Source organism: Phaenicophaeus curvirostris, chromosome 5 (assembly GCF_032191515.1).
Source record: "Phaenicophaeus curvirostris isolate KB17595 chromosome 5, BPBGC_Pcur_1.0, whole genome shotgun sequence".
Taxonomy (NCBI): Eukaryota; Metazoa; Chordata; class Aves; order Cuculiformes; family Cuculidae; genus Phaenicophaeus; species Phaenicophaeus curvirostris.
Window position 1 is genome coordinate 15,589,088 of NC_091396.1, and position 15,072 is coordinate 15,604,159.

General features: G+C 39.3%; 1 protein-coding gene across 2 annotated transcripts in view; it reads right to left on the reverse strand.

Annotated features, from left to right (window-relative positions):
- Positions 1-15,072, reverse strand: part of ABCC8 (ATP binding cassette subfamily C member 8) — a 78,625-nt gene that overhangs the window by 28,618 nt on the left and 34,935 nt on the right. For both annotated transcript variants that reach the window (XM_069857661.1, XM_069857662.1), the window contains exons 11-18: positions 14,975-15,015; positions 14,521-14,666; positions 10,960-11,065; positions 10,619-10,729; positions 8,164-8,239; positions 7,967-8,072; positions 3,599-3,634; positions 2,098-2,133 (exon numbers count right to left, since the gene is read on the reverse strand). In XM_069857661.1, coding sequence (XP_069713762.1) covers positions 2,098-2,133; positions 3,599-3,634; positions 7,967-8,072; positions 8,164-8,239; positions 10,619-10,729; positions 10,960-11,065; positions 14,521-14,666; positions 14,975-15,015 — 658 coding nt within the window. The remainder of the gene's footprint in view (positions 1-2,097; positions 2,134-3,598; positions 3,635-7,966; positions 8,073-8,163; positions 8,240-10,618; positions 10,730-10,959; positions 11,066-14,520; positions 14,667-14,974; positions 15,016-15,072) is intronic.

Consider the following 15,072-nt stretch of genomic DNA (forward strand, 5'->3'; position numbering starts at 1 on the left):
GTAGAGAGGTGCGTGCTGGCCTCTTCTCCCAAGTGACAGGTGATCGGTCAAGGGGGAACGGCCTCAAGCTGCACTGGGAGAGGTTCAGATTGGACATTAGGAAAAAGTTTTTCACAGAAAGGGTCATTGGGCACTGCCAGAGGATGCCCAGGAAGATGTTTGAGTCACCAGCCCTGGAGGTGTTTAAAAGATGGGTGGATGGGGTGCGGAAGGACATGGTTTAGTGATCGATAGGACTAGTTGGACTTGATGATCCTGTGGGTCTTTTCTAGCCTAGTGATTCTGTGAAGTTTTTTTTATTAGAGTCGCTGATACTGCTGGAAAACTCACTGGCATATCACTGTTTCTCCAAGAAAAAGGCCGAAAGAGGGGTCACACGCCTAAAAGCATATCTGTTTTCTTTCCAGCTCTATCAGCTAATCCAATAACGAAACAGAACCTCTCACCCAAATGTAGCCTTTGTCTGTTAGACAGCCATTACAGAAGCCTCTTTCTAGTTGGACTTAAATACAATTCAGACTATGCGCTGCCAAAAGAGACCAGGCGCTTTATTTTTTTTTTTTAACTAGGAGCTAAGGTCACATGCCCTATTAATTTTTTTCAGGCTTTCACCAAGCTGGCTTAGAAATCATTACAGGATCCAGTTTTCTGTGATGGCCTGAAAGAACACACAGTTACAATACCCTGCTAGTGCGCTTCGAAGTTCAAATGTCTGATGGCTCATTTGAATTTAATTACACTTTATGAACTCTCTTTATTGGAAAATGAAACAGAAACAAGGAAAAAAAAGAAAAAAGACAGAAAAAAAATCCCACAGACAGCCCAGCCCGCAGTCCCAAAACATAATTCAAAGAGCATTCATTTCTGCCTCAAGAGGGAAGCATTTTTTTTAATTAGCATGAAATTCTCACCCCAGTATTTGAGAAAATATTGCTCTGAGTATTCCAAGATAAAGATGTATTCCCTTCCCCTCATTTTCATTGCTTAAAACTGTACCCTTGCTGACTTTAATTCTCAATGTGATTGAAAAGTTAATTCTGATTTATTTTTGAAAACCAGTAGCAAAGCTTTGAGGAAAATGTTTTTATAACGTGTAAAACTTTATATTCAAAATCAACTGTTCTCCAGATAAGAGAGAAATGTGTCCTGTCCTATAATCATAGAATCACTAGGTTGGAAAAGACCTTTGAGATCATGGAGTCCAGCTGCACCTGTCCACTACTAAACCGTGTCCCTAAGCACCTTGTCTGCCTGTCTTTTAAATACCTCCATGGAGGTGACTCCACCACCTCCCTGGACAGCCTGTTCCAGTGCCTGATAACCCTTCCGGTGAACAAATTTTTCCTAATATCTAACCTGAACCTCCTCTGGCACAACTAGGAGGCCATAGCCTCTTGTCCTATCGTCTATCACTTGGGAGAAGAGCTCAATACCCACCTCACTACAACCTTCTTTCAGGCAGCTGCCGACAGTGACAAGGTCTCCCCTCAGCCTCCTTTTCCCCAGGCCAAACAACTATAGTTCCCTCAGCTGCTCCTCATTAGACTTGTTCTCCAGCCCCTTCACCAGCTTCACTGCCTGCTCCCACACCTCAATGTCTTCCTTGTAGTGAGGGGCCCAAAATTGAACACAGTATTTGAGGTGCAGTCTCACCAGTGCCAAGTACAGTGGCCCAATCACTTCCCTGCTCCTGCTGGCCACGCTGTTTCTGATGCCATTTGCCTTCTTGGCCACCTGAGCACACTGCTGACTCATATTCAACTGGCTGTTGACTAACATCCCCAGAATATAATATTACTGCATGAACAAGAAAAATGCTTCCACTATTTTGAGCCTAGTGGTAGGCAACAACATCCAGATATTGCCAGATCCAAGTGTTCAGGAGCATACTTCTTTGCTGTTAATCAACTGCAAAGGTCACCTGCTTGTTTGTACTTCTAAATCTCGCAGTAGCTTGCATACAGGGACAAACTATTTGCCTGCTGAGAAGGAAAAGCCAATTAAAGGCAGACACTCCTGAAGAACGTTCACAATCACAGAATGGCTGAGGTTGGAAGGGACCTCTGGAAGTTGCCGTAAGTTTTTAAAGAGGCGTACCTGAATTCCGTGTCAATGGGAGATTCCTTCTCTGGGCTGCAGAAAAGAAACACAACAGTGGTTTTTGGTTTTTTTTTTTTTTTTTTTACATTAAAGTATTATCATTTTGTAACTAAAAATACAATAAAATGACTGTATAATAGAAATAAAACTCGTGTATACTAAAATTCTGTACTACTTGATCTTGACCTAAAAAAAGTATGGTTGAAGCTTTGGTTTTGAGAAGCGCTAAACAACCTTGTAGAAAGTATTCAACACCTATGAGCAAATGCTACAGACCTCACAAGACTTTGGCTTAAAATATTCTGTTCTGAGAACACCAGATATGTTCTACAGGATGCTAGTGCAACAAAACCATCAGACATACTCCTACAGCTCTTACCCAACATGACTAGGATTCTCAGAATCTATGATAATATGGGTATTTGTTTCATACAGTTTAATACTCTTTCCTACTTTTTAACACGCTTGCCATACTGTTGTGCACGTTATCTCACATGCTTCACTTGAACTCAGCACAGAAATTGCCATCTCTCTTACACAGAAAGAACTCTGAGATTTCCAAGAATCTTTACCACAAGGCTTAGTCATTAGATCCATGAAACTCCCTCTTGTAATACAGATGGGAGCAGAAGTTTTGCAGGACTGGGTTTGACAAGCAGGTAGCAAATCCGAGAAGAAGGTAAATGGGAGAGAAGAGGTTGATAAATATAAAGAAAAGGTACTAGAATAGGTGGTGCATCACAGAAGCAAGAAAATATTCTGGTCGGTAGGAGGCTTATGATATAGCACAAATCAGGAAAAGAAACATCATGTGACATTTTTCCTCTGCTAATTTCAGTAACAAAGTTCTCACTGATTTCAGCAGGGACAGGATTACCACTTTTTACAAGGTTTACTGGTCTGGAGGTTTGTGTGCCACATTAAAATGACCATCATGTCAGAAAGCTTTGCTCTCAGTTGATTTGGTAGATATTCCCAAAATCCAAGCTGAGCTATATTAATCTGGCAAAAATAATTTCTATGCGAGGATCCCTTGCCAACAGATGGATTAATCTGCTGCTCTTCTCACTTCTCAGTTTGTGTGTGCCTGAAGAATGCTAGGTGACAAAATAAAATTATGACGGGATGCAAAAAAATTAAGAGAAAAATTTGCCATAATAAATGATACCTTTAAAATAATAACTGATAAGATCATTTAAGTATACCATTAGGGAATAATCTGGCTCAGCCTTAATTTAAGAGAAGGATTTTCAAAGACATACAGGAGAAGTTTGGATACAATTTTCAAAATCGCCAAACAGCAATGTTTTCATATATTTTTCTAAGTCACATAGGTGGTTTCAAAAACTGCACCCTAGGCTAATTAATGTAGTGAAGGTGTCATTGATTTTCAGAATTCTGACTCTAAAAATCTTAAGCATAGATTTTGGAAACCTTTTGTTCTTGCTATTGCAATTGATTTAGTAGGAAAGACCAATAATCTCATACGATACCATACCTGACATCTTCCCCCGTCTCACTGTCAGAAGTACAGCTGTATCACAAATAGAAAGCAAAGATTATTTACTTAAGTAAGCACAGGCAATCTACCCCAGAAAGAAAAACTATTAAATTCCACTTAGCGCACAGACAGCAAACAGTATTTATCACAAAGCTGCAGCACAGCATCTGTTCCTTCTACACGAACTGACTTGATTTTAGCAGTTAAAAAAAATTGTAGACAGGTTTTCTGACTCAACAAATAAAATCACCACCACTCTGTCCTGAAGGTGCTAATCAGAACTGAGAAGTCCTAGTGTGACAAGAATGCAGTTCCATTTTCAGGGAAAACAAAGTGATTATTTGGGATACTGTATTTTTCCAAGGCAGTAACTGCACCTTTGCAGCATATAAAGGGTTAGTTTGAACCCCAGATCCCTACTTCAGTTGTCCTGCAACATGCTGTATTCTACATCAGCCCCACCCTTGGGGGGATGTGCCTGCGTAAGTAAGTGCAGGCAAGTGTGAGGGACAGGCAGATTTTGGTTTTGCTATTTTTTAACATGTACCAAGATGTTCACAGAGCTGTCTTGACAGGATTGCTGGCCATACTTATTACTGATGCTAAATTCAGTTCTATTGAAAAGAATGAGAAATCTGCGTGTGAACCAATATAAACAAAATCAAAGAAAAACAAAGTTTTTCATGCTTTAAAGGGAACAGTCTTATTAACTTTATGCTAATACCATTTGCTTATAAATATTCAGGAAAGAAAACAATACCTGCAGTTCAAAAGGTTAGTTTGAGACACTTCCAAAAACTTAATGCATAGTAAGCAATGACCGTACCCAAGTTCAATTTACTCTAGAATTTGAGAGAGCCAGCCAGGCACTGGTATCTTTTCCAACGGCCAGTGTACCCAACAAAGCTTTTCCACAATTACACACACTCTGCTGGTCTTTAGTGACTGTGTGAATTTGGTGGCACCTCCTCCAAAACCCCTCCCTAATAATATGAACCTGGTGTGTATCATTAAGTAGAAACGTAATCCTTACAGGAACTATCAAGAGGCTGTAATAGGTAGTACCTTTTCCAGCCCTTTCATGCACAATACAACAAACTGTGAGTAACAAACATTGGTTTCTGCTTCATGGACCACCTGGAAAGAGGCCAGGCATCCATTCTACTGGGGAACACTCTCATAACTTGCAAAACTTAGTCCTTGTGCACGACAGCAACTCCCTTTCCGCTGTGCTCTTTTCCTGCACCAGCCTGAGAGACAGGCAGCTCATATTATATATGCAGCTCATATAATCCATCGATGGAGCTCAAGAGGCAAAGGCAGTATCTGTCATTACTTGCGCAATTTACCTGTCTACTGCATGTGTGCAACTTAGCTCCAGTTTCTCCTCAGAAACTAGGGCAAAGCACCATGCCCACAGGGCACAATTGGTTCTCAGAAACAGGAGGTGCAGCAGTACACAGCAATGTCCTGACTTCCTCTCTTAACCATCTTCTTTCGCTACGCAGACACAGGTGCCACAATCTTCATGCAGGTATTGGTAGATCCCTGAGCTGCTCCTGTTCTTTAGCTGGAAAAAAATAATTCTCCACTTGGAGTTCTATCTCCGCCTTTTCAATCCACTTAGACTTTGTTTTATCCTTCCTTTTCCTCTTTTCCTGCATACTTCTGACATTTAAGGATGCATTTATCTCGTACACCAGTATCAAAATGGCAAAATTAATGTATGTTTGATAATAAGATCTTGATCTAATTTTTCAAGGTATGTCTGGAAATGCAAATGTGTCTACTGAGATTTTCAAGCCTTCAGATCACTATTTCCAATTAAAATAAAATAAAATTAATTACTTGGATGTCCCTGAAAATCCCAGTAAAAATGTATTTATAAAAATCCATGTACTTCTTAGGTATCAAAATAAATCTAAAAATATTGTCATTTGATGAAAACCGTCAACTCTACATTGAACAGACAACCAGCACTTCCATCAAATTATAAGGACTCTACATTCACATGGAAGCATACATATCCTGTTTAGAAACAAATGACAATTTTGTCTGAGAAAACTATTTTTCATTTCGTAATATCAAAACTGGCATTATTTACTCCAAAAAGACTTAAACTATTAACTGCTCCCTGGACTATTTAAAGTGAGATACCACCCAGAAGAAATCAGCATGACATATATTATAATTATTTACTCAATAAGCAGTCAACTCAACACTATTTACCATCTGTTCAAAATGTAAATAAAGATTTCTCTATTTTCATTAATCTCTAACCACATCATAAAATACTTATGCTGAGATGCTCTCAGCCTGCTTTGGACAAGGGGCAGTAATCTGAGCTGGATTTTTCAGGTCCACGCTCTAACAAAATCACAAAGGAGTCAGTGCTCACTTCTGATTAGACGATTTCTAGCTCAGAGATAAATTACATTTATTTTTAAGGTTTTGAAACACATAAATTATATAGCAACAAATAAAGATCCACAATCATCTTTTATCACTAGAGCACAGAGGCACAGAGGAGGGAAATGACTACTGCAAGGTGTTCCACTAGACCAAGGGAAGGGCCAGGAATAGAATCCAGATTTCCTGAGCACTGAGTGACATGTCAGCAGGATATATCCTTCGTCTTCATAGCTGTGACCTTGGAGGAAGGGAAGGGGAAGGAAATTTGGAAAGAAATTATTCAGGACTACTCCATAATGTGAATGAATGAAGCCAAGCATTTGCCCCAAAGAAAGAGCTCTAGCAAGGATCTTACTGATTTTGGTGACACATTTTATTGCCTGAGGTAAGGCTATGAGCTTTGGTGATTACTTGATAAGACTACTCTCCTTGAACTTGGGATAATGGTGCACGTACCTGGTCAGGCATTAGTATTTTCTTACGAAATTAAGGAAGCTTTCCTCTGATAGCTTTACAATACAGGTGTGCAACTTACACTGACTGCATCTATCATTCTGATTAGATGAATGGACATGGCAGCAGCTCCGAAAGATGAGACAAAACATAATCTGTCCCAGTACGGCCAGCACTTACAGTGCCAAGATTGTTTGAGCCACAAGCCACATATCTGACAGACAGTGAAGGAAATGTGATAACAACTGAATTTTACCTTGTGACACTATGGCACATACAGAAGACATGAAAACCAGCTCTGACTTTTACATTATTATGAAGCACATACTTCTAAACAAGTGTTATTTAAAAACAGTCTGATCAGAACCATCATGTCATTTGTTTTAGTTTAGCATCAGACATTCAAATTGCGCTTCTTAATCACGTTATATAATTTGTAAAAAATTACAGCCTTGCTGAAATGAAATTAGTTCACCTAATAAGGCTGCAGGGATCCTGTATGGCTCCTCACCACACTTTGATTTTCTGCTTATGGAAGTATGTTTCAATGGATAAATCACCACATTCTGGAACTTCAGCTCCTGCTCTTGTCTCCCACATCAACTGTTTTTCTAGATTCTTCTAACAATTTCTCAAGCTCTACCTACGAATATTTTTTTGTATCCCAAAGGGCAAAGTATGGCCTGTACAGCTAGGAAGTCTAGTACTGTAAAATAAACAAGCCCAAAATGTTCACACACATTATCTAATGTACTAGAGAAGGCAGTAATTTACTGGAAACCACATAAAGGAGTGGCAATGTAGTATATTATCTGTCATTTAATTTGTGGGCCAGGACACCAACAGTGGCACTTTCAGTGCCACTGTTTAGTGGCATTTTTTTTCCTCCTTTCATGCAAGTACAAAAGTTAGACATAAGTATTATCTATAACTGGCTGTCAGAGCACAGCTGCTGTGTCCCCTTGGGAAAGAAGGGAAGGACACAAGTGTCTCCTTCTTGTCAAATCACCAGGATACTCTAGGGGACTGCTCTGAGGTCACTGCCAGTTATAAAAAACTGCAGCTTCTCAGGCACCAGTGCTGGAATGAAGCACACATCTAAGAGCACAACCAAGGATGACTCCTAGTGAGCCAGTACCTCTTCATAGTTACATTCAAAGACACTAGCTCAGGACTGAATGCAAATGCTATTCTGTAGCAGCACAACATTTCAAGCTAATTAATTCTGATTCCAAATTAGTTACGATTTCACTCAGGTTATGTTGCTGGAATGCAGAATGCCCAAGTGTGGTTATCTATTCCTGTTAATGGAATAACTAGCTTGTTTGACCCCTAGCTGGGGGTTCTTTCTGATGCATTCCCCTACCACTTAGGGTAAGGATTTTTAACTTAACTGTCTATCTACAAAATCCTAGACTCCACAAACAGGTCCCCAGAACAGATTTTGACTTTTTTTCTGCATTACTACTTGGCTTAAGCTTGAATTTTTAATAGCTCTACCTGCTCCAGGATATGTTTCCAGAGATCTTCTGCATCTCACCAAGTATGGCTAGCAAGAGAGATGACTTACCGCAGCCAACTTGTCCCACAATCATTGTTAACTGACCTGTGAGAGAGGAAGGTGTATATATAAGCTCCAAGTTTACCAAACGCTTATGAAAAACATCTTATTCTGTATATCTCATGCCATTTTGTACCTTGAGGGATTCGGATGTCAATGTTGGACAATGCTGGAGGACCTTCAGGTGTCCAGGTGAAAAATCCATTTGTGATCTATGCCAAGATGGAGAGAAAAAGGAAACAAAAAACCAGCTTCAGAGCTGACATCTTTTTCCCAGCAGAGATACTTCTCTTATCATTACTCTGAGCAGAGTTAGCCTTCGCTCTGTGCAGGAACAGATCTTCAAACGATCAATTTTATAAATGACTGTATTCTCATGTACAAGAATCTCTGAACTCAAGCAAGCATAACAATTATGGAAAATTCCTGAGGAAAAAGAAGTTTCTGTTTAGGGTTTCCTTTGTTCTTCATAACACCAGCATATGAAATAAGTGAAACAATCACAATGCAATTAAATTACATACAAAGCTACAGTTTGCTCTCTGCAGAGCACTGAATGTCACTCTAGAGACAATGCACCACATACAGCAATTAAACGGTCTGAATTCCAAGCAGATTTGTAGAACTTTCCACAGAACTCAGATGTTGCTGCTGTTACAGTGGTTTCCTTCGTACTTCTGATGTAATTCCCAGATAACTAGATCTAACTTTGGTAGATACAGAAACCTTTTCATTGAAAATGACTAAAAAACAAGAAACAAAGCCTGCCCAGGACTTTAAATGGAGGAGATTTCCATGGATACAGTGAAAAACAAGAAACAGAAGACAATTTTAGAAGACTCATATTTGACATTCTTCTGTCACTATTTCAGAGCCACTGAAGCCTTCAAAGCCTTTCAGCAATGCCAGGTACAATATTTTTTGCTCTGAGAAGTGTGGAATGGGACCCTTTTGTCCTACCCTGAAGAAAAAAGCAATAGTTTGATCTTGGAAAAAAACCTGAACAAAATAAGCAAAAAAAAAAAAAAATAAAGTGCAATGTTTCTCCCTCTAGATTACTGAAGGCAACCAGAGGAGCTTCTCTCAAAAAATGCCCCTTCATGAGCAATGAGCTGCAGACAGTCAGTACTTTCTAGACATTGAAATCCCCTGACCCAGGTGCCACTGGTGACAATGATGTGAGCAGATAAAACCAAAGACTATAGCTAGTCTTGGCTTTCTATCCAATAATACCGTCCTTGTAAAGGTTACTGCTCTGGTCCCTCCTTTGTGACAAACTCCTGTTGTCACTCTAGGCTGTCTTTTGATCCAACACCACCCCCCTAAAACCCTCTATCAAATATTCCTCTTCCTTTCCTGGAAGTCTGTTCAAGAAGGATCCTGCACTGAAGTGGCATGTCAGATATCAGCCTCTAAAAAAACCCTGCAAGCACTACCAGTTGTCCTACTCCATCCCACGAAATGGAATTATTCATTTTCTTGTGCCAGAAATGCAAATGTAATAGAAGATTTCCTAAATAAATAGCACCCTCACTATAACAACCATCAGGATTTTTATTACTTCTGGCCATTTCTATAGCAAATCAAGAGCATCAGTCTTTGAAGTGGTATAGGGAATTTTAATTTTTTCTTCAAAGAAGTTAGGTCTTTGGGGATTAGTTTTTAACTTTACCTTGAAAGGCTACTAGGAATTCCAAAAGATCCATGACAAGATTATTTTAAGAATGTCTAAAACAAATAATTTTCTATTTCTTCATACCATTTTGCTATACAGGCATTGGAAATGGAAGAAAAAGTCTGACATATACAAAAGGTTGGACCAGATGATATGAGGATCCTTCCAGCCTGGGCTGTTCTATGTTCTAAGTTTGAAATCTTTGTTATGAGAACAAGGCTAATGACTTAAACATTTCAAACACAAAATTGCTGAGTGAAATCTAGAGGGATATAACACAGCAATTTCAATACAGAGGCCAGCAGACAATTGTTAAAATGGAAATCATAGAAAAGAAAGGTGGAGGTTAATAGAATCATAGAAAGGTTTGGATTGGAAGGGAGCTTTAAAGGCCATTTAGTTCAGCCTCCCTGCAGTGAGCAGGGGCATCTTCAACCAGACCAGGTTGCTCAGAGCCCTGTCCAAGCCTACTTTGAATGTTTCCAGGGATGGGGCATCTACTACCTCCCTGGGCAACCTGTTCCACTGCTTCACCACCCTCACTGTAAAAAACATCTTCCTTATATCTAGTCTGAATCTACCCTCTTTCAGTTTAAAACCATTACCCCTTGTCCTACCACAACAGGCACTGCTAAAAAGTTTGTCCTCATTTTTCTCATGACTCCCCTTTAAGTACTGAAATAATGTCTTCCCAGAACCACCTTCTCTCCAGGGCAAACAATCCAGTTTCTTAACCTATCTTCATAGAAGAGGCGTTTCATCTCTCTGATCATTTTTGTGGCCCTCCTCTGACATGAGCACAAGTGTCTGACAGTTCAAGTCAAATGCTGGTTCTTGAATTTTAAACTGCCATCAGAGTACAAAAGTGACTATTAGTGAGCTATAGTAAGTGTTATCAGAGAGACCTTCATATCACCTTTACACAAAAATCATCTGCTTCTGTGATGTTAATGGGTCTTCTCATGTGAGAGCTGTAACTGTTCCAGTCCTCCCTCGCAGGCCTTTTGCGGTTAACAACTTTGAGTGGCTGTGTGCAAAATCAGAAAGACAGAAATAAGTGGTAATTGGTGGCAACATCAGCAAAATGTCCTAAACACAAGCTACGATGTTATGACCTATACAGCTCAAAGTGTTAAAAAGAGGCTTTTGCAATTGAAAGAAATAATCAGTAGGAAATGGAAAAGTAAACAAAACCCCATGTATTCTAGGCACAAATTACTCCAGCCACTTCACCTGCAATTAAACATCATTACTCACCACTGCCTGGTATTTGCTGTGCTCATCTGCACTTCTTAGCTCTGAAGATTTATCGTGTTCTTCTCCAATTTCTTCACTTGACAGGAATTCACTCAGTTTCTGCACACTGAAAGGGAAAAAACACAATCAAACCTCAATCTGGAATACAAAACTTTTGTTCACTGCAATTTTTATTATAAAGCATCCCTTTCAGTACTTCAGCCACTGTCCATTTTGTTACAGGTATATGAAAATGTGCAATGACATGTTACTGCAAGGAAGCTGATAAAATCTGTCCTGTTGCCTGTTAACAGTTACAATATTTCAACGGTTTCTGCTGATGCTTCTCAAGTCTTATCTTTTCTGAAAGATTCCACGAAAGATTTTTTCAGGCATTTGGTGGGATGCCGACCAGCTACAGCAGTAGCTCATTTTGAAGCCAAGTGCTAAAGTAGAATTAATGTCACTTACGTTATTGAAGTGTTTGTACAGTCAGTTCTATTGAACAGTCTTATGAACACTAGCAGTCTACTGAAATCTGTACACCACAGGGTAAGTTCAACCAGCTATGATGAAATATGAAGTGGTAACATAATAATGAAGAGGTAACATAATAGCAGAATATACTTTAACAGAACAGGGTCCAACAGATGAGATATAAAAGGAATTCTTACGACCAGTAACAAAGAAGAAAGCATAAAATCTTCATAAGCTGCTTAAGATTTAATTAGCTTAGAGATAATGTGCTTTTATTATGACATTTAGCAGATCATTACATCAATTTTAGCTCTGTACCTGACTTCATAAAATGCAGGTCTAATCTACTCACAGGGACAGCAAATGAAATTTGTAAAGGAAGTGGATTGAATTATGAACTCAACATCAAAGGGGCTCAATTAGCTGGAAATAAGTTAACTATCAGTCTCCAAAATGATAAAGTGCCAGAACCCCTTAAGTTTCTAAAAATAAATTTATGGACAAGGATTGAAGAAATTGAATTAAATATTTAACCTTAGGCTAGTTGGGGAGAAACAGGCAAATAATGCCACAGCAGCAATAGTGATTTTCTTTTAGTTTGTAAATCTTAAAAAATAAAAATACCCCTCCTAACAGGTTCTACACTCTTAAGAAATAAAAAAAGTATGTTGTCTGAAGAGCTCTTGCCGACATTGCAACTTCACTAGTATTCCAATATCTCCACGGGGGAGCTTATTTTTAAGCCACAGAATAGACGTATTGATTAAAACATTGCTATTTGCACAGCTGACTGAGACAGCAGTTTCATATTAAACTCAGTAAGATACATAATACCACTTTTGCTACTTGGCATTTGATGATGGAAAATTGTATACTGTACCTTTGCCCTTGAAGGCCTCACATTTAAGAAATACATCAACTGGCTGCTTAGTTTTAATTTTCAATGGCACCAAACACTCCTTTGAAAAAAAGCTTTTCAAAGGCCCATCAGAGTTTCTCATCTTTCTAAAGACTTTCAACAGTTCCTCCTCCCAGACACAAACATCTTGGCCTCATAACCTGGAAAATTTGCAGGAGTCCCATTGGGAACAGAAGCTTTAAATCTGTTTTATCATTAGAATGAGCCATACATTTGTTCTGATAGTGTCAATAACAATCCATAAGGATGCTTTCTAGTCGGACATGTGTAATGATAAAAGATACTGACAAGTTTATTTGTGAAGATTATTGTCCTTAATAGCATCTGGCATCAGAGGCTGTAGCCAATATTAACAGAGCAGAGGTTGTGCAGTGCCCAAGACGTGAACCCAGTAACATCCTCTTAGTATCCTTTACATGCTGGTTTCATTGCTCGATAATCACAGAATCACAGAATAACCAGGTTGGAAGAGACCCACCGGATCACCGAGTCCAACCGCCCTTTCTATCTCTATAGCAAAGCTGTTTTGTACGCTTGATAAAACCAAACAGAACATCTCAGCTTAAAGAAATCTGAAGTACAACTTAATAAAGTTAGTTTACCTTTACGTGATCTTACTGATCAGCTATTTATTAGCCTCAAAATATAGCAGCAGGACACAGAAACAGCATGCAAACATTAGCTTTTTCATATCTACCAAACTATTTAAGTGAGCCTGTTTGCAAGGGTTGAAAATATCTAGTACATGCTTCCAAAATATTGCACTGAATAATAGGGCACTTGGAAGACACAGCTACAATAGCACCAGCAGCACTAGAGCAATGCACTCTGAAACGCTACCTGACTTACTGTGATGTAGATAGCCAGGAGGACAAAGATCACATTAATTTTGTTACAGAGTTTGAACTGGGTGATTCCTGTCAGCATGACAAACAGCAAGGCAATAGCCTGCTAACAAGAACATACCTACAGAATAACTCATGAACACTCCCAGCTAGCAACAATTAATACTTGGTTGATACTAATTGCTTTAGAATCGTCCCTGCAGCATTAAGAGGCATGCAATTCATTTACAAAGAAATTGTTAGACAAGCCAAAATATGTGTCTATTGCCAGTGCCAGTGTGGGCCCCCAGACACTTTGCTGGCTGCAATCTTTGCACGACAATTTGCCATGACTCTAGGGACTACCACAGTGGCTGCAGAAGATTTTATGCCAGCTGCTGACGCTCTCAGATTTCACACTTGTTAGCAAGAGAGGACGCAGCTGTGACTTTGCACTGTCAGGGAATTTTGAAATACTGAGAGCAATCTCGGCCTCCTGCTGCAGCATCCTTTCCACCTTCAAAGTGACACAAAGTTAAGCAAGGGCTGGTGTCCAGTATCTGTCCCATAGTTTAGATAAGCTCTTAAAGACAGCTAAATTGGAGGTCACAAGAAGATCCTAATGAAGCAAGCCGAAGCTATTTCTTCCTCCCCTACCAGTCAGGTAGAGTTACATCACGTATGAAAAGCATTAAGAGGTTATTACACAAATCCGCTGAAATTCAGAGTAAAACTCCCAGTGCAACAGCAGTTTTACTGGTTGTTATTTCAGTTTTCGAACACTCAGACTAACAAGCTCATAAGAAAGTAAAAATTCATCAAGTTTGGAGCAGACATTTAGTCATTAACTTACTCCCACACTCAACTGATTTTTATGGGTTTCTGTTTTGTTTGTTTAAGTCTAACTCTCCACCAACATGCAATTTCTCAGGCAGAGGCATGCAGGACAAGCACAGCCCAGGTGATACACTGTGAAATACACGTGCTGCAGGCTGCATTGGCCATTTCCATCCTACATGCTTGACAGAGGGAAACATTTGGGTGATTTTGAAATCTAAATCTTCAGTAAGTTTTCACTTTCTTTCTTTTGCACGTAGCATCAACACAGCTCAACTCATTCTACGCAATCAAGTACTAGCTGTGGACCACAAAATATTGCCTGTGACAATTGTATCAGCAAAGAACTTGGCCCACATGGTACAACCAAGGGAACCATGCAAGATCAGTTAGGAAGCAACTTACAACAACAACAGATAAAGAGTCACCATACCATTTCTAAACTTACATTTGGAAAATGAGCAATAGATACATTCACAAAAGTAAGAGAGGTGGCAGCAAAGATATTAATTTTACAGAACTCACCTTACTAATGCTTTGACCGTGGATCTAACCACACTGGAGAGCAGGAACAATGGAGACACGAGAATATGAAACAGGGAGATGGAGGCAAATGCCACAGATGGGGAGAAGTCAGCCTTTCTTGTTAGATGAGCATGCACTACAAATGTCTACAAAGATACAGACATCATCATCATCAGCGTTTTGTTGTAAAGAAGGAAATGCACAAAGACTTCCTATTTCATAAACATTTAATTTACAGAATCTTAATTTACATTCTCTTAACAGTTTGAGAGAGTGCAGCATACTCCCAACTGGTTCTGGTCACAGACAACAAATAGGCATTTTCCATTCTCTCCCAGAGCAATTGCAAATGTGTAGTAGGTTTGCATCCTGTCCTTCTCCTTCCTCATTTCCACATCACTTACACTTGAAAATGCATTTGTAATTAACTCTACTTAGAAAAGTCCATACTTACTATAAGTACAGCTGCAATTGGTATTGCTGCATTCATAAAGACTGTGAAGGAAAACATGTAGGAACATTTAGAAACAATTCCCATTCAGACACGCTAAA